General features: G+C 34.6%; 1 protein-coding gene across 10 annotated transcripts in view; it reads left to right on the plus strand.

Annotated features, from left to right (window-relative positions):
* Positions 1 to 26,661, plus strand: part of LOC126757502 (semaphorin-2A) — a 297,429-nt gene that overhangs the window by 229,653 nt on the left and 41,115 nt on the right. For all 10 annotated transcript variants that reach the window (XR_007666745.1, XM_050471467.1, XM_050471469.1 and 7 more), the window contains 2 exons: positions 10,532 to 10,619; positions 10,865 to 10,916. Coding sequence is in view for 9 of the 10 variants with exons in the window: in XM_050471467.1 (XP_050327424.1) it covers positions 10,532 to 10,619; positions 10,865 to 10,916 (140 nt within the window). In the remaining variant the exon portion in view is untranslated. The remainder of the gene's footprint in view (positions 1 to 10,531; positions 10,620 to 10,864; positions 10,917 to 26,661) is intronic.

The following is a 26,661-nucleotide window of genomic DNA, read 5'->3' on the forward strand; positions in this document are numbered from 1 at the left end:
AAACGCACGCGGTAGTCAATTGCAGGTCTAAAGCGAAATGACAGGTCTACAGATGAGCGCAAAAACTAAAATAGAAGCAACGTTGAACAAACAAGGAGGCAAGTACCGCTTTAGATTTGTGTCACTTTTCGCTGTTCCTTACACGCATACGCATACCTACGCTTTTAAGGACTCACATACAAACATATTTTGTTTACTCGTACAATTTTCGTGCATCTGCAGCTTTAGGGAGTGCATATACAAGTAGACCTGCATGAACTTGTCTAATTGCGTTGCGCCTGCATGTATGCTTCTGCAGACGACGTGAGCTGCGTTTAGCACACACTGCAGTTAAATAGTTTAATTAAGTACACGTGCTAATATGCTAGCGGCAATCTAGTTTTAAGGAATTTTAATTTTTTTTCACTTAATTATTTTGTCGTTTGGATTTCCTTTCACATTTTCGCACAATTAAATACATGTGTCCGCTTCACGGAGAGGTGGGGGGTCGGTGGGTTGTTAACCTCTAGTACCGTCAAATAAGGTAAATTTTTCAACTTTTTTATGGGAGAATAAAAACCGATCACATCCGAATTTTGCTCATATTGTAAGAGGTATTATTGAACTACAAAATAAAAATTATTTTATGTTAAAAAAAAAAACAAAATGGCGGAAATATGAACGATCCCGTTGATTGACATTTTTTGCGGCCGTCAACTTCCTGACTAGGCTTCTTATTTGAAATGAAAAATTAAATTTTTTTTAATCAAGAGAAGCTTTTATCAAGTGCATAGTAGAGGGGTTTTGAGAATTTCGAAAAATTGGATATTCTAAAAACTGCCATTTTTACCCCTGTTTTTTGACGTCAAAATAGTTTCACCACTGTCAAAATGCCATTTTTCTCGGAAAAGCGCTTCATCACGCACTTGAGTATAAAATTGTCTATAAAATAAGTTTAGTTTAAATCGTTTAAATAAAGTTTTGACGAGGATAAAAAAGTTTTGAGGAAAAAACCTTAAAGTTTTGGTACCTATACAGCCGTTGCATGAAGTGCAGTAGCCTATTTCTTCGAAAATATTCGGAGTATACCATTGAAACTTTGGGACTATATTTTTGAATAGTTTTTAAACGGATTAGAGTGAAAAAAAATTTTTAATTTTTTGAAAATTCTAAACATACCCTTAATGTCGTCAATTGACTCAAAACGGTTTCCCCGGAGCGGTCGTTGAATTTGCTGAGTAGCCAGAAGTCACACGGAGCTAAATCAGGCGAGTACGGTGGGTGCGGCACGATGTTGGTTGAAAAATCGGCCAAAAATCTCACGAAGCATCAATGCAGTATGCGACCAAGAGTTGTCGGCCCGTAATTTCGGCCTCTTTTTACTAATAGCTTCGCGCAAACGACGTATACCACTCAAATAATATTCCTTGTTGTCAGTTTGGCCGGTCAAATGGAATTCAGAGTACAACACATCTTGATAATCTCACTAACGAACAGTTTGTAGCAATCGAATCAAAATTCAAATTTTGATGGCCTTTGAACCGAGTTGTTGACCACATAGTGAACGATGTCCGGACACACCTCTTAAACATTCTCCATATAGTTTCATACAAAATTATTCCAAAAAACATGTATACGTAAAATATAAATATAATATTTTCCTTGCAGTTACTCTCGTAAGTTAATAATGAAAATTTGATAGAATGTTTTTACCATTCTCTGGCAACAACAAACCTATGGGCCATATTAATATATGTACACACTTCAAAAAAAAAAAACATGGGAAGTTTTGAGAGTACTGTTCTCTAATATCTTTACTTCAATCAGAAAAGTTCAATATATAAATATAAAGGCAAAAGACGCTTAAATCGGTATCAAGCACTACTATGAGGCAGTTCAAGGAGCCAAGACAGTTTCACTGTGCTCTACCCCGCTTAAATATAACACGGCTTACAACAAAATCAATATATTTCACATTTCTACTATGTATGTTGTCAAATATTTCAATTTTTATACACGACTAGTTAACAGCTACTGTCGAATTCTGTACAAGAGCGATTGTCATTAGGAGAATTAAGCTTCGCGTTCCGGCGTAGAAATAAATTTAAAATTTTTAGAATTTTTTAATAAAATTCGGCGCGAAATGCTTTCTTTATCTCTCTTTTTCGCTCAGCTCATGAGATGATATGCACTAAAGCTTGGGAAGCAGTTTATAATTAGTAAATTGCTCTATTAATTGGAGAGCATTCATAAGTAGTTGCGGAACAACATTAAACTGAAAATACCGTGCTCTAACTGTTTAGCCCAATGATGTTCAATCGATTATCAACAATCGGTACTATTTTCGATTGATTTCCTACCATTTTGGCGGTAGTTCAAGCAAATAATTCCTTTCTAAAAGCTACTACGTAAAACCTTGCCACTACAAATTGGTGTTCTGGGTCACCTTAGTATCACCATCAGCCACAAATCGACGCAAAATCTCATTCGTATTGCGTTTTACCGGTGCTGGGTTGTTCGTTTAGCTGAAATGTCATAAACCATTTATACACTACTGTGATCAAAAAGTGAGATAAAATAGACATTTAAAATGTGAAGGGCATCAGGATGGAGAGTAAATATTTTTTTCTAGATTACTTAGACTATCTATAAAATTGGCAAGCGTCTGCTTCTCAAAAGGTTTAACTAACTCCGAGTCTCCCTTGATTTGGTGATGACCAAAAATGATTTTTTCGATTTTTACAATGGTTGATGTTGTTGAGTACAGAAGTTGTTTTGTTTGCGAGAGGAATATTCTGGTGAAAATTGAAACTATTGCGAAATGAATTTGGTGATCAAACTATGGCACAAAAGAACGTTTATGATTTATAAAGACGAACTTTGGACGATCATAAAGCTTGACCGATGTGGGCCACGTTCAAAAAATCAAAGATGCGAAGTTTGAAAATCTCTGCAAGACAATTAGAGAACTCACTGATAGTATTGGAATATCATTTGGCTCAACTCAAAGTATTTAGAAGATTGTTTTGCGTCTTAGCGTTAAATATCAGGCATTATCTTCTTCACGATAATGCATCATTTCATACTGAATTCGTTCTTTGCGACTCTTTTGCCAAAAACTGGGCTCAGAGCCTACCGCAACTACAGTTTTCGCCTGATTTGGTTCTGCCTGACTTTTGGCTATTCAACGAACTCAAAAGGTCAGTGCGATTACTGGCTTTTGTCACAGTTGAGAAGACATAAACCGAATCGAAGAAGGTTTTGGTTGCTACATCGGATAAACGCACACTGTATGCAAAAGTGTGTTTAATCCCACGAATATTACTTTGAAGGTATCAAACTGATTCAAAAAATAAATAAAAAAGTACGTTTTACAAATATAATAAGCTATAAAAATTAGTGAATTGTATTATCCGAAAGGAGGCTTAACAAATAGTTTCCTCAATACAAAACAGTCGACGTCTTAAATATATACAAAATTTTATTCGAGAGCAAACAAAATGCAGCAAATATGCAAATGTATGTGTGCACAAAAAGATTCTACGCAAATTTATGTTTGTGCTTATGTGTGTGTGTGTGTTTGGGTTGTTTGCTGAGCAAACATGTTTGCACTATATGAATGGCTTGCAATTAACGAAGGACATCATTGCAACAACAACAGTGGCGTTATCGTCACGTCAACAATTTACTTATTGTTGACATGCACAATATATGTATAAATGGGCGATGCAAAAACAAAAATTAAATACAAGTTACAAAAAAACATGCTAAATATAATACATACACACACACATATTTGCTTTAATATAAAAGCAGCAGCGGCAAGAAATCGTGTAAGCTCACCATATTAAGCAAAGTAAATAAAGCGAAAAAACAGCCATGTAAGTCTGTAAGCGTATGTGTGTATGTATGTGTTTGTGTTGGCTTATTTGTTGTGTGATATGACCACGCAGGACATTGAGGACAAACATGGCAGGATATTAATTGCTTAAGTTGTCGTGGCATGTTTAATTGTGCGATTTGCTTGCTCGCTTTCCGTCAGCAGACATCCACTTACACACAGGTACAATTGTAGGACAGTATATACTGTATATATGTATATATTTAGCAGAGAACAAACATTGTGCAAATATTGGCATTTAAATGCCTACGTTTGCTTAACGGCTAAGTGCCTGTATATACACATATTAAATATATTTGGTTTCTCTTTAACAAATTCGGTATGGAAAAATTGTGTGGTTAGCAGCTAATATTAATTATGTTAATTAAATGGGTCTTTTAGTGTTTTTTTCCGCTGAGTGCTGTGTTTTGGGTATTGGTTGACCTTTCAGCCAAGTCGTCGCCAAGTTAGACATTTAATTAGTGAAGTCTGAAGAAATATTGTAACAAATGATTGCCACTTAAGCAGTTGTGTTTGTTTTGTGGCTAAATATTATATTTGAAAGCTGATGGCTGAGGATAAATGATGAATTATGCTGAATTTGTTCATCTAAATTGGTTGGATGAGTTGTGTGACTTAATATTTGGCCATCAAAGTGATGTATTTCTTTGTAGAATAAGCATCTAGTAAGCAAAAACGCAAATGTGATGAGGTATGTAATTTAATGCGATTGTATTTTTTTTTCATTTATGCTTTTTGACAATGAAAATAATTGGCTTTGAAGAATCCGTTGATATATTTTTCCTTAATTCTCTGTGAGTAGTTGTGCCTGTTCGGTCCTGCAAATCAAATATGTATGTGTCGCGTAAATGGTAGACCATTAATGTTTAGTCCACATGTCGATGCGAAATGCAAAGCTTCGATGCTAAATTCGTATTCCTAGTACTAGCATAGTGTACAGTGTAAACTCCTAAGTATTTACAGCATTAAAAATATCGATTTATCCCTTTCAAACAGACTTAACTTCATGTAACTCCAATAACAGACGTTTCTTACTTCTTGTATTGTCATATTTTGCACATACTTGTACATATCTCATTCGCTATTTTATATTTGATTATCGATTTCTATTTGTTCTGAGATAAGTGTTCAAATAGTGTATTAAGCTCCCTTATTTCATCCCCAACGGGCGCGGTATTACCTTTGTCTGACCTTTGTCAAGAGCTGATATGGTTAAGAACTCTTCTTTTTTTTACCGAAAATGTTCCTGTGACCAAGCAGAAAATTATGGAAAAGTGGATGAAAGCCTTCCTACATTTGTTGACTACGGTGGAATTAATTTTTAACGACGACAAGGCTAATAATCCCGCCTGATTTTCGGTTTATGGTATATTGTAGCCTCCTGAATCCTTTCGTAGTTATTCAGCAGCATTTCAAAGCATTCTCTAAGTCTAGTACTTGGATTTGAAGGATACTATCTGTGATGGATAGATAGAGTGAGAGAGTATTTAAGGGGTTACGTGGGTTTCCTCGGGTAAAATACAGACTTTTTTCAACAATTTTTTTCTCATAAAAAAATTTATATTTTATTAGAATTTTTTATTGTTACGAACCTACACTATTTACAAAAAATTCTTAAATTTTTGGAAAAAAATATTTTAAACTCGGTCATTGCGATGCCATTTCCGATGATCCCTTAGAAAAAAGATGCGCCCGCGTTGGCAGGATTACTCCTTACAGAATCATCTGAAGTGAAAAGTTGGAGTTTTAGTTAAAACCGTCAATTTGAACTTGAACGAAGGAAGAACAAAAATAAACTGAAAAATGGATTTTTGGCAGACATTTATACAACAAAATGAAAATTTTCGTGAAAATTTCGCAACATTTTTTTTTTTTGAAACAGTTGTAATCGAAAAAAAATATTTCTTCCAAGTCTTTAAGAATTGTATCTCAAAGAGCTGTGTAGAACTTCATGAAGATCGGTTGAGTAGTTCTTGAGGAATCTTGGCAACCGACTTCAAAAACACAATTTCGAGAAAAACGCGTTCAAATACGGCACACTTAGCTTAGCTAACCTCGAGCGCACAATTTCTCATAACTGTAATTCCGAAACTATTACTTGGATCCGCTTGAAAATTTATGACAATATTCTAGAGGTATTGTAGAATTAATTAAGGCAAAAAAATATTAGATTATTTGAAACCTGTAAACCCTTTAAACGAAGACCAAAGGTTATATAGTCGATGATGTAGCAATCCTGTTGATTTGGTGTAAAGAGTCTGTGAAATTATTGATATTCAAATTTTACTTCGACAGTACTGGCTGTGGGTTATATACGAGTAAAAACGCTATTTGGGGAATTTTAACTGAAGATTTGGTTTACTGGTGCTGCACCTAAAGGAAAACAAAAAAAGTGAACGAGTTTTTGATGACAAAATGAAAAATTTCTCAAAAAAGGAAAAAATAAATACAAAAAATCAAAATAGACACTGAATTCGTCCGTAGTCGGACTACCTCATTCGGATCGGTGTTTCCGTCGACTAGTTGAAAGATAAAGATAATGACTGCACTGAAACCATAGGGGTAACTGATATTATTTATTCAATGATCATTTATTTACGCTTCTTACATCAAGTATATTATATTCGTCGGAGAATGGCACAATCGAACAAACAAGTTATTTAAACAAACGCTCTAAAATTATGCATACATACATATTCTGAGACGTGCGATATTACGGTGCATTGCTAAGTGTAATTAAAACACAATATTTTTCGTTTACTTTAATATCAGTTCATGCTTATACCTAAATTATTATTTTAGAATTAATTGATGTTCGGTTAATCATACGCCATGTATACGTACATTTTCACTTCATTGAATAAAAGCCCCACACAAATAAAAAAAATCCATTGCGTATGAGTAACCTAAATCACTTAAAGGAGAAAGTCTCTCAAATAATTTTTCAAACCGAAAAACTGCAAATTTTCTTGCTCTTCAATTCGACCAGCGACCATACCACCCTGCCACACATGCCACAGAGATATTCAATTTTTCAAACTAATGCCTTTGGCTATTTGTCAATTGATTAGAATTTCAATTTCATTCTGTCCGATTTTGCGGGACATGTTAGTCCGTTAGTTTTTATGAACTGCCGGAATGCACACTTTTTCTGCACCTTTTTTGTGCAGAAACAAATGATAAAGGAATATAAAAATGCAGATATTTTATGTGCCGAGCTTATGTCATATGTATAGGAATATGTGTGCTTCTATGTGTGTGTGTGTGTGCGTTTGCATATTACTCTGCCACTGCTGCCTGCAACTCGTTTTCATTTGGCAATATTTTATATCGCTCCTCTCCGCAGATTCTTCTACCAACATTTTCTGCACATGTATTGAAATACAATACCGTTACGGCTATTCCAACAGCGTTGACGGCCATATTCATTTACGAACGAGTGCAGCATATCAATTTTTCATTTCACATACTACAAATACTTTTATACAAATACAATGGCATAGCCGCCAACTGCACACAAACCGGTGTGTAGGACGCCGAAAATATTGTAGAATACAAAAATGAAGTGGAATAAAATATTTTGTTTCTCCAAATCAATGAATGGTCAGCTTTGAATTTGTTTGACCTCTACTTGCCTATGAAGTTGGGCGGATTTTGTTACTTTTTTCCAGCTGCAACTGGTTATTTTGTTCCTTTGCTAGCTATTGGCGCATCCTTAACTCATTTATTGTTGAAAGTACTCAAATCGTTTATTTTCCTGTAGCAGTATTTTCTAGTTTTGTTTGCTTGTTTCGCTGGCGAAATATTCATAGCGGTACTTTGTTCCCGTATATCAGATTGCTTTGGTAAACTGAACTGCGATACTTTAGAATTTTTTCGGCTGAAAATTTTTGCGTTATCATATTTATTTACCTCCATATATGAACTAACGTTCCTTTGTTTCAATTCAAAATATTTATTACATATACTTTGTACATTTATGATTCAAAAATATTTTTTTTTAACATTATACTTATAAAATTTTAGCAAAATATCGGAAAAAAATCCTTAGCCACAAAGTTATTAACAAAAAATTGTATTTTTAAATATAAAAATCTTCTTTTTCACCTCTTCAATTTCTCACTATTTGCTTATCCTTTGCGTTCTTTCTCCCTCTGCATGCTGTTTTTCATTATCATCCCTTACAAAATAAATTATTTGCCATTTTTTGGTCTCAGTTTCTTTTCGTCTTCAGCAACAAAAACTGATCAACAAAAAAAAAAAGTAACGAAGTTGAAGAAATGTACTTTATACATTATTTACCTTACACTTTTTTTAATCTGCTATGTTTAGCGTTTTTTAGTCACTGAAGTTGATAAACCATATATAAGAGGATCTAATGACAAAGTGAACTCAAACAAAGTGCAAAGTGATTATGTTGTTTGCCATTTTTATTACTGTACTTAATTTTCTGCTTTTGCAGTAGATTTTGTTGAAACTTAGCTTTTGCATACGAAAAATTGCATTTTTTTATCTCATTCATTCTCATTTTTATAGACGAATCTATGAAAAAAGAAGATTATTGGTCATTTTAAAAACCAATTTAAAAACCAGTACCGACTGTCTTTGCTTGGGTAATTATTTTTATTTCCAACATGATAATGATGCCAAGCAATAGGCTGAGTTTGTACGGCTTTGGCTTATTTATGATATGCCCCATTAGAATAGAATGGAAGAAAATCGGGGTCAATGTTACAAAAAAAAAAAATAATGCATTTAACGCCAAATCGTTGCCAAGAGAATAAGCGGAAGGGATTGCAAGCAAAATACAAATTTTTTCCAAGCAAATTTTTGAAGTTTTTGGTGTTTTTAGCTTAAATATTACGTCGCATTTTTATTATTTATGTTTTTTGTCACGAATTAATGTATGAAATACTGTTCAGTGACATATAAAGTAAATTTTTACTTTTTGAGCCTGTACATGAACAGTTTGTTAAGGGACGAATACTTTTGTCTATCGGTGTATGTAACTAAACAATATGAATTAAAGTTAGCTATTTGTTACAGGGTCTTTACAATTTATTCGCAGATTCCAGGTTTGTCTTGAAAAATAATCTCAGGCAGATGCATATGACTATGTTGCGGGATATCGACTCATAATTATTGATATAATAGTTTGTTAAAAAAGTCTTGCGATATTTTTATTGATTTTTTTTTTTTTTAATTGAAATGAATTTTTGATGACTCACGCCCAGCTCTTGACCGAGGCTACGGCTGCATTATGCCGGTCCCTTTCGACCAATTCAGCGATTTTATCGCAATTTTCGACGACATGCCTTCCGGAGCGTGGCGCATCTTCGACCACCTCTACACCAGAACGAAAACGTTGAAACCATCGTTGTGCGATGGAAATGGAAACTGTATCGGGTCCTTAAACTGCACAAATTTAATTTATAAATTTTTCGTTATTATACTAAGACTACTACAAGTAAATGAGACTAATTACCTATGGACTCAAGTAATGTAACTTCTTGACATGTAGCTAACTTAAGATTGTGGAATTGTGCTTCAATATACAATATATATTATGTATATAATTATGAATATTTTCGTAATTTATTTACTCTGTAACTTGATTACAATATCAATCACGAGACATAGAAAGATAAGTCATAGCCCAATGAGCTCTTTAAGCTTTTTTCAGTTACCTTTTCGTATACATGAATCTTCATTGCGTTAACTTCGGTACGAGTTTTTGGCTTGAGATCGTTGAAGTCAAAGAATTAATTTAAAAAAAGGTGTTTTTTTAACATATATTCAAGAAGAAATTTAATGCATATCATTTAATGTCATGGCCAATTATTTAGCTTTATGGTAATGATAAGGGTTTTCCATTATGCTTTCAAAGCAATTTGATGGCTTCATAAATTCAGGACGAGGGCCTCAATTTTCGAGCTCTTTTTGCAGCAATTGGGATAAGACATCAGCAATAACAATGCTTTCTTCCAAAATGTCAATCGTCTCGGGCTATATGACATGTAGCGAGGTCTTGTTAGAACCAAAAAATATTCGTATAAAGTATATATCTTGGTATAGCTAATAAGTCCAATGCATGTAATTGTGTTACTAAGTAACATAACAAACATAAGTTGAGGGATATTTCATTACTCTTGTTCTTTGGTAATACAACCGTTAGTCGGTCTGAGCCGAGATCACAAAACTTGACCTGTTGCCTCTATATTTCGCGAGTTGACGTAAATTTTACATCCCCAAGAGCAGAAAGTTCCTTATGCACTTGGTCTTTCTATTGAATCTGTCCTTACGTTATTCACTAATGGGTCTCGAAGCGAAGAAAACTTTCTCTCGAGAATTGTTTTCCATTAGTACGTTTTAGGAAAAAGCTTCGATGAGAAATTCTAATAGCGTAACAAATTTGTCTTTAAATAAAATATTGTTATATATATAATTTCTGGGACCCAACACCATTTATTGTATTGCTCGAAAACACCCTCAATGTAGATATGATAAAAGAAACGAAATATCAAAAATGTTTTTAAACATTATTTAATTTAACAACATCTGGCTCAGTGTTTTACAAGCTAATAAACTAGAATTATTAAATTACTATTATTCATATTTTTACTAAAATAATTTATTTCTAATTTTTTGCAGATCATGTCCGCGAATTCAACTGTGGCAAATTATATTACCGGACTTTCCATATGGATGAGGTGAAGGACACGCTCTACGTAGGCGCTATGTAAGTAAAATGTGGAAAATGAAAAAAGCTTCACCGCCTTGTGGTACTGGTTGAGTTTTTTATCTTGTTTTGCACAAAAGTTTTTGTATTTATGAACAAACCACCCTACCACTACATAAAATCAAAGTTATGACAACAGTGAGGCACTTTTTATGCGAAAGCAATCCCAATAAGCTCAATACCGACCACAGCGGCGGCGATTTATTGGTTTTTATCGATATTAACTGATTTTTATGTCTCCACAGGGATCGCGTGTTTCGTCTGAATCTGAAAAATATTTCGTCATCACAATGCGATGTAAGTATTTTTGTATATGTGCGAGAACGATATATGTAAATGTTTATTAAATACCAGTTATTAGCTGATGGACTAAAACAAATGGCAACAAATATAAAAAAATAGTGAAATATGACCGCAGTGGCTTTTCGCAATACTTACAGCCATAATTATTAATTGATGAATGTTTTAGGCTGATGCGCCTAAATGTATGCTTTGTGAGCTTAGCGCACGAGCGCTTTGAAAGCACTAAGCTGCTGGCAAAAAAGTTAATACTTCTGCAAAAAACATAAAAAATGTAAATAAATCTATGACAAACAAAATTTCCACTCCCCGCGGCGCATACGCCTAAAAGTGAGCAACGACTATTGCAGCCACAAAACATAACTTATTCATTACTATTATGCGCCGCTAAAGGCGCGCTTACTCGCCTATAGGCAAGTGAATAAAAAACAATGTTGAGAAGATAGCACAGCTGAGACTAAAGCTGCGCGACTGACATAAGCACACCGGAGATTTATGAACATCGGACTAAATTTTATCAACAAACTCACAACTATATTTTTCATAGCAAAACTGTGTGTAAAAAATCAAACAGAAAATAAAACTGAAAAAAAAAATAAAATAAACTCGAAGCGAAATTACATAAATTTTTAATGAAAATGCCTCCCAAGCGATACAAACAACCACAAATCCAAAATGGTGCGGAAGCACACACAAGTAAAATTTGTATTTGGCATTCAACAGTTCGCATGTGTTTATTGTCTCCAAGCACCTTCTGTGCGACAGTGTTATTGCTGTAGCCAGTATGTTTTTGACGCAACTTTTTTCTAATTTTGGTAGCGCAGTTTTGGACTTATACACAAGAGTCGCGCTTTCAGGATGTGGGGTTTAAAAATAAAAAACGAAAAAAGTTCGAAACGTGTTTAACCTTGAGACACAAAGAGCTGGATACGATTGCTCAGTTGGAAAATATATAATATACAAAAAAATAGATTTTGTAAGCGCAAAAAATAATTCGAGTAAGGCAAAGAAGTGTAGCATACCTTAAAGGGTTATTTATTTAATGCTGTGAGTTTCGATGTTATGGGTAAAATGATTTGGAAAACTCCTTATAACATATTACAGAATTCTTATAAACAGTGTCTTAAGCATTTTAAGACTTTTAATAGGGAATAAAATTTGTGGCATACACCAATGCAGTATGTCGGTAAAATATGTTCGAAATTTTAAGTAAACTGTGTGAAAAATTCTCATAAGGAAAATTTAATGTTAAGATTAGTAGTTAGCAAATAATGATATATAAAAAAATATATCTTCTAAGTGTCAGAGATAATAGGAGGGCGGTAAAGGAATATAGCATACCTTAAGGGGCAATTTAAGTTTATACTTTTTTGCTTTCTGAGGTCTTCAACGTATTGATGGAATGATTCGGAACCCTCTCATAACATCTTGTAAAAAGAATTTTCAATCAAATATTCAAGAAGTCTTATTAACTGTGTCAAAACCACTTTAAGGCGAAATATTGGCCTAAGAAAGTACTCCAATTATAAAATATATTGTTTAAACTGCAACTGAAAATTACTCTGACATAAGATTCCTTTAACATTTTCTGCACTTACTTGAAATATATAAAATATTTAGAAATATTACTATCGGAAAATGATACAACTTGGTCAAATATTTATGCATACATCAGGGCGCATTTTTTCTAAACAGTGCCCATACTGTTAACATTTATTCGAAAAAGCTGTTTGCATACATACATTTATATATATATAGTTGTACACAAAAATATTAGGACTCGCCATGATTCTTTTTTCAAAATTTTTGCACAATGTCCACATTTCATATATTTCAATTAAAGATAAACAAAATTTTATATCGCAATCTATGTATATCAAATACTTGAAAAAAAACTAGTTCTACATAAAATTTCAGTATTAACTGACAAATTTTATTCGTCGAGGATGCTCCTGGCTTATGCAGAGGGTTTAATTTTGCAGTAGCGTACTATATTGCTATCGTCTGCAGTGGATATTTTGCACTTTCGTCCACGAATTTAATTTTTATACCCTGAACAGAGTATATTAAGTTTGTCACTAATCGTCAGTGACCCTATAAAGTATATATATAAATGATCAGTATGTTGAGCTGAGTCAACTTAGCCATATCCGTCTGTCCGTCCGTCTGTCTGTATATATACGAACTAGTCCCTCAGTTCTTAAGATATCGTTTTGAAATTTTGCAAACGTAATTTTCTCTTTCAGAAGCTGCTCATTTGTCCGAAACCGGACCACTATAACATATAGCTGCCATATAAACTGAACGATCGGAATCAAATGCTTGTGTGGAAAACTTTCACATTTGACAAGATATATTCACGAAATTTGGTATAGATTATTTTTTAAGGCAACAATGTAATCTCTAAAAAACTTGTTCAGAACGGATTACTATAGCATATAGCTTCCATACAAACTGAACACATAGTTACTAACAGAAATGCACCTGTGAAGTGTATTTAGCTTCGATGCAACCAAAGTTAACGTTTTTTTCTTGTTATTTTTATAATATAAGACATTTGCCACCATTTGAGGAAAGAATTTTACGATTTATTGGAACTTTTTATAAGCTTTTCCTAGTTTTGTAAATTTTTTTATAGTTTCCCGCTTTTTCTCTGTTCAATGCTTTCCTCCCTACCCACAAGAGAAAAACCCTATGATTCAATAAAACATTAACTAACTAAAATTTCTGCTAGAAAATGGAACTATAACTACTTTTTTAATTTTGTCAATATGTTTTATGTTAAAGATTATTTGGAAGCGAAATATCTATCACTTCTAATGTTTTGTGGACAACTGTACAAAGAAACCGAATTCATTGTCTAAACTAAATGGAAAAGGTGCAACAACTGATCGACCATTATCATATTTTTTCCTCATAAAAATATATATTTTCACACACCACCTATTTTTCCAAAATAATATCATTAACTACTTAACGGTAAATTTGTGAAAATAGACCTTAGCACACCACTGAGTACATATAAATTTAAACACAAAATGGTTTTTGCACATTTGAAACTCCCAACAGAATTCAGCATAACCATCAAAATTCTATTCTGCATGTGTTGCAAAAAGACCAGCTAAAGGCACGAAAATAGGCAAGCCGTAAGATATTCAGTGGAACAGCTCGGCAGGCTTTAGTTGTCCTGTGTGACTCATGGTTTAGCGTACTTAGTAGTAATACTTAGTTTGCGCCTACTTTATTATGCCCCTTAACGCATTTGCACACATAACCAACGACATTGAGTGCCTGAGTGAAATACCGACGAGAAGCTGCTGATGCGGGCAACAACAACGTTGCCTGTCATTTGCTAAGTTTCGCTCTGAATATTTCGACGCTGAACGCGCAGCAGCGAGAAAATTTGATTGTGGTTGCTTGTACATAGTGTTTGGGAAGTTTTAAGGCAATATGACTGGGAATTTTGGATTATTATCAGGGCGTGGATCATAAAAGGAAATTTATAAATTATCGAATTTTTTAAGAAAAAATTTAAAGATTAATGTTGGACAGCAATAGTTGTAGCAAAGTTATGAAAATTCTTTAGCGGCTTTATAACTCAACTTTTGTATAAAATCGGTGCTATAAAGAGTAAGAAATATATTTCTTGACTTCTTTTTAGTTGTTTTTATGGCTTTCTCGCTGATTTTCGTTTTTTCCACGAAGGGTTATAAAGTTGTTCAAAAATGTTATATCGCCTCCGTGGGACGACGAATTTGTCAACAGTTAATAAAACATCAAAACACAAACAACAAAACAAACTAGCAACTCTTAAGATACGCAATATATTACTTGCGGTTTTACCTTTAACAGAACTCAGAGAAAATATTTAAATTTTTTTAAAACTTTTCTTCAGTGATCATTTTTACCATATAAATAATTTTGTGAGAAAGATTTGTTACTTACGAAAAATTACGTTGAGAAAAGTTACTCATACGCACAGTACATTCATGCAGTGTTTGCGTAGTGCATAAAAATCGAGATATTTTTTCAACTTTATGGGAATGTGTGTATTTAGAAATTGTATAAATCAGTTAATTAAAATTAAGAAGACAATGAGTTGGAGAGCTGGTTTGAGAGAAAAATATAATATAATAGTACATTTTTTGGCAAACAATACATACATTTGAACTATATATAGTAGTAGATAGTAGTATATATAGCTATATATGTATATAGCACAAATATTCATTTCGCTATAAAACTACATAAAATATCGAAATATAAGTATTTATTCATACAAACCTTATCCTTTAGAAGTTTTCTGATTCAACTTTTATATGAAATATCAATACAGTCGCCTCCAAAAACACCTGAATTTGTCAACAAAAAAAAACATAAATTTCTAGTTTCTGATGTGTGAAAATCCCTAAAAGGCAATCCGTATATCCATACTTCATTAATTTTTATTTTCAGAAACCAGTTTTTCAATTAAAAAATTCTTTTGTAAGAACAATTTTTTACGTCCAATAAAACACGTTGTCAAAAGTTACTCATACGCACCGTAGTGTGCTTGCGTAGCAGATAAAAATAGACATATTTTTTAACTATATAAGTACATAAAGGAAAACTGAATAAACGAAGTGTATTCAGATTTAAATTTTGTATGTTTATTTATACTTTTTATTAAATTAGATTTGCATAATATATAATTAAGAAGGCAATGGGTGGAGAACTGACTTGAGATAAAGATATTTTCTGGAAAAATAAAACAATGTAAGTGGCAGACTCGCGGAAAACCAAATTTCCAGAGTTTTAAAATAAGAAAATATCACTGAGAATTATGATCACAGGTAGATAATAAGAAATAATTGAGGCCTTGACTGCGACCTATGGTCTATTTTGCCCCTTTGACTATCGCTAGGTATGGCTTTATGATAGTTGGGATAGTTGCGATGGATATTGATTTCTGCACACTGACTTTTAGCGAAGACTTCTGCTTGAAATGAGCACAACACACCGAACGGAAACCAGGCATTAGAAACTTAGCTGTATATGTCCAGAACCATCACATGAATCTTTTCTGAGTTAATGAATGCTCAAAAGTTCTTAATTAGTTAAAAAAAATTTGTTAACAATTTTTAAAAATATAAGATTTTTTTGAAGAGACTTATGTCAAAAATGAAAAGTTTTACGAATGCAAATTTTTTTGAAAACTTTATTTCTAGCTGCATTTTACATTAAACTGAAGACCTGTAAGACATTAAAATTTTCAATGCTTGCACTTGTATAAAGCTTAGTAAATCATAATTTTGATTTAGAGCCTAAGCAGATTTCCACACATGACACATATTTATGTCAATTTGTACATATGTTTATAAAAACATATATACGTAGACCTTATTATGCAACAGTAACTGCTACACATATGCGTAAGTGTATCCCCTGTGTGTTGAACACTTTGCAAGTCACGCAACGCACCTGCCATCCACGCCACCGCTGTCAGCCGCGACACATCAACACTCGGCCCACAGCAGCGCTAATGCGTGTCAGTGTTACTCGACGTTGCCCACACTTTGCGCCGCCACACAAGAAAACTCAAATTGCGTAACGCTGACAGTAGGAGAAACCAACGCAGCACTCTTCGGCTCATTATGCGCACTTTACTTTGTCTTTGCATTATGTGCATTACGTGATTTATAAATCAATTTCGTTGAAAGCGCTGTGTCATGCGGGAGAATTTTATTTTTCCGCCTACCCTACGCAACTCCCTGCCGATTTATGCGTACAAAGTTTTTGCTTTGGGCGAAAGTAGTGTGTTGCGCCTACATGTGTGCTACGAAATTCCGCAGCCTATATGTATGCTATAAAATGCCTACCATATATAATATTAAAATGTACAAGTGTGCCGCCTAGTTCAAAGTGAGCAGCGAGGTTACGCATACGAGATATTCAAAAGCAGCACTGAGAATAACAACACATGTCAATGCTAATGCACACACACACATACGCGTGAATGCGTGTTATCACAAACCGAAATGTGTGTCATAAATATGCAGTTGTGCAGCGACCGCAGCACGCTCACACTCCAATTGCTTAAAAGCCTCGGGTCGCGCGGTGCATACACAAACAAAATGCACAAAAAAAAAAAAAAAAATCGCACACACACAGCACAGCTGCCGTTATGTGGCACAAACTCTTGCCACTCATGCACGTTCTAACTGCGCCAATGCACATTTATGCGGATTTGTTAGTGAAAATATTTGATTTAATTTTCCTTATTATGGCACGCATTCGAATTTATGCTCAGCGTTGCTTTTATTGAAAAGTTTGCAACTGTGGCAAGTTGGTTGACTGCCATGGCATGCAGCAGCAACATGCCCCATGGCAAGCCCTAATACGATTTACAACATTTGCATGCAAATTATGTATAATTACGGTTTATTTACTCAAATTCAATTGCCGCTGATTCACAAAACACCACGCGACCACACAACCACACATGCACAGTTGCCCACAGTTGCAATGGCATTACACACGCTGGCGCTGCACAGCGCTACGGTTGCGCGATTCAGGCCAATTGTGTGCTTCTGCTCCGGTATGCGTGCGGCATACTTTGTTGATTTGCAGTTGTGAACTGCAATTGACTGCTGCTTTCAGTGTTTCATAATTTTATTTGATGAATTGGAAATTCGCTGCATGTTGCTGGTAATCGCATAAAACTATGGTAGTTGGGGTAAGGAAGCTAAAATTTTATTTTATATCTTCTGAACACCAGCTAGAATAAAATAAATAAAACTGAGTTCTCGCAGCGAATCTACATATAATTTACCGCTACTTTGTGTTGTTGAAATAAATAATTGGAACGCAATAATGGGGTTCTTCATTGGATTATTAGCAGAAAGCTTGGAGCTATATTTTATCAGTAAGTGTCTTTTAGTAGACATAAAGCAAAACCGAAAGCCTTTAATAATAAATTTCAGAGTAAAATAAAATTCTGTACGAACTGTCGCTTATAAAAAAATCATCATTCTTTTTGTTGGTATTTGAATATCTTGTAAAAGATTATTTATGTAGTAATCTAGGATAATTTATATTCAATTTCATTCTTTCCAAACTCAACTGGTTATCACCTAAATTCAGTTGCCATCAAATAAACCGATATCTCAATCGCTCTGCCTTTCTCAAAATTATTTTTATAACTTTGGGGGACTAGTAGGTAGGTAGGTAGCATAAGTTTGCTGACTTGTTTCATGGTTGCGCTAAAAACACTTGGTGCTCTCAATGAAACTACCTCATTTATGTCTTTTGTAGGCAGCTACATATTCTAGGTTTAGTGTCTGATGGCTTCCAACTATTCTCTATCTGGCTTGTGATAGAGCCGCTGTGCATTGAAAACACAAGTGGAAAAAGTTTCTATATTACCTTCTGGTTTGAAGCAGCAACAAACATTGTTATAGGCCACACCCACTTTTAGCGCATGCTTTCCAAAAGGCCTCTGCTCCGTTAACGTAGCTGTAACGTTTGTAAAGACTATTACTGGACCTATGCCATAAGCCCGTAGTTCTAGTCTCGTTATTATGCAGTTGGTTCTTGAGTTTGATTCTGAACTACTTGTTCTAAATTAATATAAAGCTCTCTTTTGATGAAGCCTAAAGGGCAAGGTTAATTTTGCCTCGGATTCGTCTACAGCGGCTTCTAGTTTGGCCAGCTCGTCTACTTTTTCGTTTGTGAAAATGTTACTGTGGCCGAGAACCCAAATTATAGATGAGAGGAGATGGCCTATCGGTAACTTCAAAGCTTTCCTGCAAATATTTTACAACTTTAGAATTAAATGCTACCAATGCTGCCTGTATCCTCCCCCACAGGCCTTCTGAATACCTAGTACTGGTGTATCGGTATAAAGTAAGCGTTAAGATGCAAATGTTGATTTGTGGAAAACATTAATTTTTTTGTTTTCATTTGAAGAAAAATGTTACAGAGTAGTTTCGTATGCTAATCGAGGCATACAGTGATCAAGATCTAACAAAAACAGCATGCAAAAGATGGTTTCAACCGTTCAGAGGTAATAATTTTGATGTGAGAAATAAAGAACGTGGAAGACCACCAAAAAAGTTTGAAGACGCAAAATTACATACAACATATTGGATGAAGACGATACTTTGACTCAAAAGCAAATGGCAGTCATATTAAATGTTGCCAAACAAACAATCTCAGACCGTTTGAAAGCTAGGGGGAAGATCCAGAAGTGTGGAAAATGGGTGCCACACGAATTTAATGAAAGACAAATGGAAAACCGGAAAAACACTTGTAAAATTTTCTTCAAAGACATGAAAGAGTTCAGTTTTGTATCGAGTTGCCACTGGCGATAAAAAAACGGATTTATTTTAAAAAGCCTAAACGGAGAAAATAATGGATTAATTCGGGACAATAATCAACATCGACTGCAAAAAAAGATGGATTCGGTAAGTAGGCAGTGCTCTGTGCTTGCTAGGATCAGAAGGGTGTTGTATATCTTGAGCTTCTAAAACCTGGTGAAACTGTTAATATTTGCCGCTATAGACAACAAATGATTAATTTGAACCATGCATTGCTTAAAAAACGACAAAAATGGGCCAAAAGACACGGTTAGGTTAGGTTAGGTTAGATGGCTGATCAAAGATCGCACGTGGACTATACGTAGTCCTTTGTGATGCCATAGAAAATAGAACTCCCGTGTTCGGACTTACAGATCTGCAAAACGTTTGGTGGCCGATACAAATTTGCAAATACGCTTGATATCTACTCCCACCAGTTCGGTAGGATGTCTGAAGGTATGTGCCCCCAAGTGTCTAAGTCTTAACCTCCCGAATGCGGGACAGTCATGAAGGAAGTGTTGGCTAGTTTCTGCCAGTACACCAGTAGATTTGTGTGATGTAGCATTGCTCTGTTCGAACACAATTCTACTTACATTGACCAAAGCGGCCACTTCTGAGGGATTGCTTTCTTCAGGCAGCCTGCATCAAGAATTCGGCTTGTAGGAGCAGCTTTTACAAAATGATTATCTGCTAGTCCGGCCAAGACTATATTCGCTTGTCATTAACTTAAGTGACCCATTTTTTCGCCAGTAAACATGCGCTTCAGAAGTAGATCGACTTTGTTGCGATTGAACAATGATTGGCAGAGAGAAACTCAATCCGGTAGATACATTGAGCATTTTCTTCTTATATCCAGTCATATTTATATGCTTACAAAGGGGTTTGTTTGCAATGTATAGCTTTTAGGTAATCAAAATAGTGATTGCACTGTATGATAGTGGGACTGGATGATTTTTATTATGTTTTCGATATTTTCGACAATTTGCTTTCCATAGTGTGGTGCATAATAATTAATTTCTTTCTGAAAGAAAGCACCAATATATTAGTCATATTTGTGGGGAAATACTTTTCTTCCATTTTTTTCTCCAGGTTGTTAAATTTTATAGGCGATATTAACTAATCTCAAATTGGTGCGGCAACCGAAAGGTGAGTTCCACGTCGCTTCCTTACTGATGAAATCTAATATTATTTGCAAATTTTCTCTACACAGTTCAACATTGTACTGATTGCAATAGTGTTTCTATGGCGGCTGTCAAGGCTCACGACGCTTTCACTGTGTACACCGTCACTCTTATGTAAAATTGCGGCCGATCACGGCATACTGAACTATTTTTTCATCATTAAATTATTTAAATATTCACTTAGATTCACCTAGTCCGAAGTATTGTTTATTACTAGCGAATATGGCTCAGAAATCGACTAACGTTAGCACTTCTTCCTTTAGTTTTGAAATCAATGCTTACCTGGCGAGTAACAGACCGCTTGCCATGGTGATTCTCGACAGTTCACACAATATATGGTTTCATCAATATTCTTAATATAGCAGAGTATTGTTACCAATTCAAAGTCTTACTATTTTGTGCCCACATTATACAGATGGACTGATAGATGGCAATGTCTTCATAAACCCTGCTCGCCGCTCTGATCAATTAAATATATAGTATAATTTGCAGGATCTCCGATGTTATTTTATAGGTGTCACAAAGTTCGTGACAAACTTACTATACCCTGATAAGGGCATAAATATAGTTAATAAAGTGCCAAATACTATTCTCTTTTAAGTCTTTCCCACATTTAGTTTACAAAATATTTTAGGCAAACTTTATACTTTTGTGAAGCAGATTGACACTCGTAACAACAAAACAAACCAGAGACCTCAGGTAGTGCTGTGGACCTTTTAAAGTAAAGTTTGACTAGAAATTTCATGTAATGCACACAACCACAAACTCATGTACAGATAAACATACATATATAATTTCAACAATGTGTCTGCTTAATAGATTCACACAACTTTTTGAGCTGCTCAAATGTATTTTTCATGTTTTTGCCAAATTTAAGGGACAACTAAATGAACTACATAGCAATTTGAGTTGCCGCCAGGGTTGCCAAGCAGTACACATCGGACCACAGATAATGTTAATAAAATAATTCTGTACAATATTGCAACTGTTGTCTATACATTAGCATATACACACAAACTCTCACTCACTTAGATTTATATGGCTGCATATTCATTCGTTGCGGTGTGGTCTTTAAGTGTATTTGTGCATAAATATTTATGACAAAACTCAAGAGTATTTTGTGTGTGTGTGTGTGTTGCTTTGCGAGTGATTTTTACTTTGTTTTATGCGAGAACATAAAAAGCGTATATGCACAATAATAACACTTCTTGTGGCCAAACACATGCAGAAAGTTGTTAAAATTCTCACTCACACACACATATAAATATTTTTAAAAATAAACACATGGCCATAAGTATGCAACATACATATGTTATTGGTCTGAGAAGTTTTTGATGTTTAGTTCACAAATTCACATAGTCATGGCAGTTTGATGATTTTAGAGTGAGTTAATGAAAAATGGACAAAATATGACCGCATACATTGAATGAAAAGTTTACAACTATACACAAATATGGTAAGGGCTCTTGTTCGCTAGGTTTTCAGTATTTTAACATAAACTTTGAAATATTTTTTAATGTGGAAGAACACACTTTATCATATAAAAAGTTTTGGTTTTTAGCTAACAATTAATTGATATATAAGGCAACATGTCGTTTAGAGCGATCTCTCAGCGTTTTGATATCGGTTTAGTAGTACGATTTGTCTTTTGATTCAAATTAAGACTCAGTTGAGAGGATTTTCTTGAGTTTTTGAGTAAAAAAAAAATCTACTAAGGTACAATTCTAGATTATATGCAGAATGTGAAAGAAGCTCGAAGGGCAGTATTAAACCCCTCGAAAACGAAAGACCAAATAACATTCATTAAATGAAAAATAATTTCAATTTATCTCGATTTCCGGCAAAACTACAAGTCTAATAGAAAAAAGTTTAGAACAATGTGGTTGGTAATGAAAATATATATAACCTTTGTGTACAACCTTTTTTCACTCAACCTCAAAATTTACTATGTCTAAAATTCAAATAACCCTGTTGAAAGATCGTTGAAAACATGACTCGTTCTGGATGACCTTCGACCTTTTCAAATGGTAGAAATATTAAAAGAGTGAAGGATATGGTGCTTGAAAATCGTCAGGCAAGTATAAGAGGAATGGCAAGAGAACTCGACATCTCTCGCTAGTCTGTTCCAATGATTTTGGTGAATATTTTGGGTATGAAATACACTCTTGTTCGACTCGTCCTGTAAAGCTGATTTCTTTTTTCAAAAAGAGTAAGACTGCTAAAGCCCAGAATGTAACAAATACCATCGTATCACCAGATTTGGCTCTGTGTGGTTTTTATTGTTCCTCAAACTGAAATTGCCGCTCCGTGAAACCCGTTTTCAGTCGATAGAAGAAATAAAACAAAATTCGCAGAAGGAGCTGAAGGCCATTCCAAAAAGTTTGTAGGAAAATTGTTTCGAGAACTAGAAAAACCGGTGGTATCAGTGTATTACAGCTTGTGGGGATTACTTTGAAGGCGACAATATAAATATTGATGAATAATTTAATATTTTATGTTTTATTTAAAATTACCGGGTACATATAAAGTGCAATAACTAAGCACTAAATTGAGATACAAAGCTGTAATTTGGCAAGGATGATCGCAGGAACCAATGGGCAAAAAATTTTGAAAAGTAGGCGTGGTCTTACTCTTTAATAAGTTTAATGTATGTACATACATATCTCCTAAACCACCAAAGCTACAATAACCAAATTCACCTAACATAAACACCATAACAACTTCCGTTGACGATGTGAAACTGGATGAAATTGGATGATAATGTGCTGCCCATATAACGGTACTGTTAAAAACTGCTAAAAACACAACAAATCAATAACTAAATACGCCAGAGACATTAAATTTTGCCCCAAGTTATTTTTAGCTAATAACTCTTACCTCTGCAACACTTTCTTGAAAAATTTCCTCCAGATTTATTATTAAGATTTTTTTCCTAATATATCGAGGAAGTTATTATGAATTTTCAGTTTATGCCAAGCTAAAAGTTTTACTTACCATCTGATCAAATTTGACCCGGACTGGCAGAAATTGTCGCCTTCAAAATAAAATTCTGAGTTAATACAAGCATATCAATGATTGATTCAGTTTCTACACTCTTTTTAAAAACTTCGGCTGAGATGGTTCTCACTTTGGCTTTTTTCGATTTCGCGCCATTCAGGAATTATTTGGTCGCCGTCAAAATTGGATGATGGGAGGGTCAGTTTTAGGAAGAATCACATATCCTAGGACCTGCTTGACCGATTTAAACCAAATTCGGTGCGTAATATTATTCTAGCTCTTTTATGTTGCAGTGTGAAAATGGGCGAAATCGGACTGTAGGACCGCTTACTTCCCATATAACAAAGTTTTAAATTCCATTTGAAATTTTCGCTTTTCAAGAATCAGTTATTATAAAGCATAAAACTTGGCACAAATAGTGGCTTTGAGGTGTGACACGTTTTGACTCAAATTTAGAAAGCGTATTTTATTATAACGGTGCATCTTTGTACTTAGATTGAAAAAAAGTAAGGTAAAAACTCCCACTACAACCCTTATAACTAAAAAGTCTTATGTACCTAAAGGTACTTACCTGGCTTTAATCTTGGCATGTTGCAAGGGTATACATTTTCGGTATACCCCAAATTAGATATTCCTTACTTCTTTATTTTTATCTTGTTGAACCAATTTTTTCCCACCAAATTTGGTGTTAACTTTCCTTCTAATGTCCCAAACGCAATGTATTTTTTAATTTAAATTATTTATTTTTCCCCGTGACCTAATATTAAAAAAATTTATTTTCAATAGAAGATTCTCACGAAAAAATATCGAATTTTTTTTTAAGTCAGTATGCTTTATGTACGTTGAAATATCTACTTTCTATTAGTATAAAAACATTATATCTATATTCACAAAACTCTAAAACAAATTTCCAATATATTATATTTCCTTTTCGATGGGTTTCAATCTAATATGAATTCATTTTCAAAGGCTTCTGCACTAGCCTATATAAGAACATTGCCAAAAATCTTCATTTCCATATTAATTATCTGAAGTTAAGCGTTAAATTTAAGATTTGTGAAAGGAATGAACATTTTAAGGCAATTCGATTGCAAACGAATGCCCTCCAATCGAAATTTTAAAAGCTTCCACAAAAGCGCTCAATGCAATCGCAGCAAAGCGACCGACTTACATCAAAAGCATACACAGTAGTTGGAAGGCGACAAAATCGCTGCACAAATATAATTAATTTTTAAATAACATGAACACTACGCTCCGGCGCATGCTAAAGTCGTTGCGCCACCGCAACAAAGTAACGGCAAACAGTACAGAGACAGTAGACAAGTAGAGAAGAGCACATCAAAAGCGGAAAATCGAAAACACAAACACAACATTCGTGCAAAGGCGAGCCGAGTGCTGAGTCATTCATTTGCAACACTGAATGTCGGAAAAATTAAAAAATCGTATTATAAAATAGAATAAAAATCAGATTTGTTAAGTAAACAAAGTTTACTTTTATGTATATCTGCTGTCTACTGTCTGACTAAATATCTAACTGTCAGTCAGGCAGTCAGATACTGTCACCGCTGTGCACAAACATAAGTCTGCTGTTCATCATGTCCATTGCAAGTCCGACGCTGTCGCTTCCTTGCCACTCTTGTCACACACACGCACACATTTATGTGACTGTGGGACGATGTGTGCGCTTGTGTTTGTGTAGTGGTCATGTGAAGTGTTGTGCATTCGTTTGCGCATGAATTAACTTTATTTGCTTTGAGTAAATTAAATAAACTACTCATATACACAAACTATAGCCGAGGTGGGTGTGGTAATTTTTCGCTGCAACTTGTGGATAACTCGGATTTTTTCGAGTGGTCAAGCGGAGTGGGTGAGTTTGCGACAAAGTTGAAATTTTATGTTCTTCTACAACTGTTTAATTGCTTGAAATTTATTTGTATTTGAAATAGTTTCGAAAGTATCTTGGTCCCGCACATCAATAGCTGGATTTAATTGCAACTTTAAATAAAAACTAGTCACAGAATGTACGTAACCCACTGAAGTTCAAAAATGTATAAGTTTTGAAAAAAATGCTTATGGAATATTTCACAACCCAGTCCACCAGATTCGGTCCTCTAAAATAATCTAAGGTATACAATCAATGAGATGTTCTCTTGGGGTCACAAGACAGATAATCTCACAACGAATTGTGTGAGGAAATATCATCAGAAGCAGGGAAGCAGTAAATGTGGTGGCTGCAGGAAAGTTAGATATTGGGGTATAGGCCGCAAAAGCTTGACGGTAAATGAAATAACTGATGAGATTGCCAAAAATGCCATCAATCTTGCCAAAAACGATACACAATGAAATTTCCAAAAGCTATGGCAGACAGATCAGGGAAAAATGAAATGCCTTATGGACATGCAGGATCCCCAAGAACATGTGTTAGTGTAAAAAACCGCTGGAACAGATCCTGCTTTGCTTCTGTCTGACCCTGCCTAGAACTCGTCTTTAATTTATAGGAGCTTCGCTGGGCAAAGGAGTAGAAGAATTTTCAAAATTAGATGTAAAGTCTTTACTTGGCTTCAAGTCAGTCATTAAGTCCTGTAAAATGACTACCTCAGCTCTGATTTAACTTAAACTACATCTGACAAAAAAGTACACGGATTCTAAATAAAACCAAACCATTGTTTTTTCTAGATGAAATTGCAGCTTTTAAATCTCTTCAGGTTGGTCTACGTCACAAATGCGCTTTTTTGTTTTAAACATATCCATTGAGCCATAAGTGGGCCTCACTGAACAAAATTTGGTTCGGAAACGTCGGAACTTTTCAAGAGCCCGTAGAACGAAGCGATGTTGCTTAAAAAGGTCGAGCGGTTTCAGTTTTTACTTACCCTGTATTTTGTTCGATTTAAATTTAAGATCTCGACGAAAAATGCGCCAAGTCGTTCCATACGTCAGTCTGCGTTGCTGCGAACGGCGCGGATCGACTCTCCTTAGTCTTCGTGTAGACTCTCAGCTACAACTGCTATACTTTCTTCACCGCCTGCTGGACGCGGTCTATTCGGTCAAATATTATCCAATAATAAGTACTGGGTCTCAAGATGGGTGATAATGTTAGGAAGAGTGCGCACAGTAAGTCGATTATGTTCTGCATAAGTTGAGCGAAGCTCGCGAAACACATTCCTTACAGATTTCTGTAAAGGTTGTTCAGGCGTAGATGAATTTCCATGATAAAATGCCAAACAATAC

The sequence above is a fragment of the Bactrocera neohumeralis genome, chromosome 4 (assembly GCF_024586455.1).
Source record: "Bactrocera neohumeralis isolate Rockhampton chromosome 4, APGP_CSIRO_Bneo_wtdbg2-racon-allhic-juicebox.fasta_v2, whole genome shotgun sequence".
NCBI lineage: Eukaryota > Metazoa > Arthropoda > Insecta > Diptera > Tephritidae > Bactrocera > Bactrocera neohumeralis.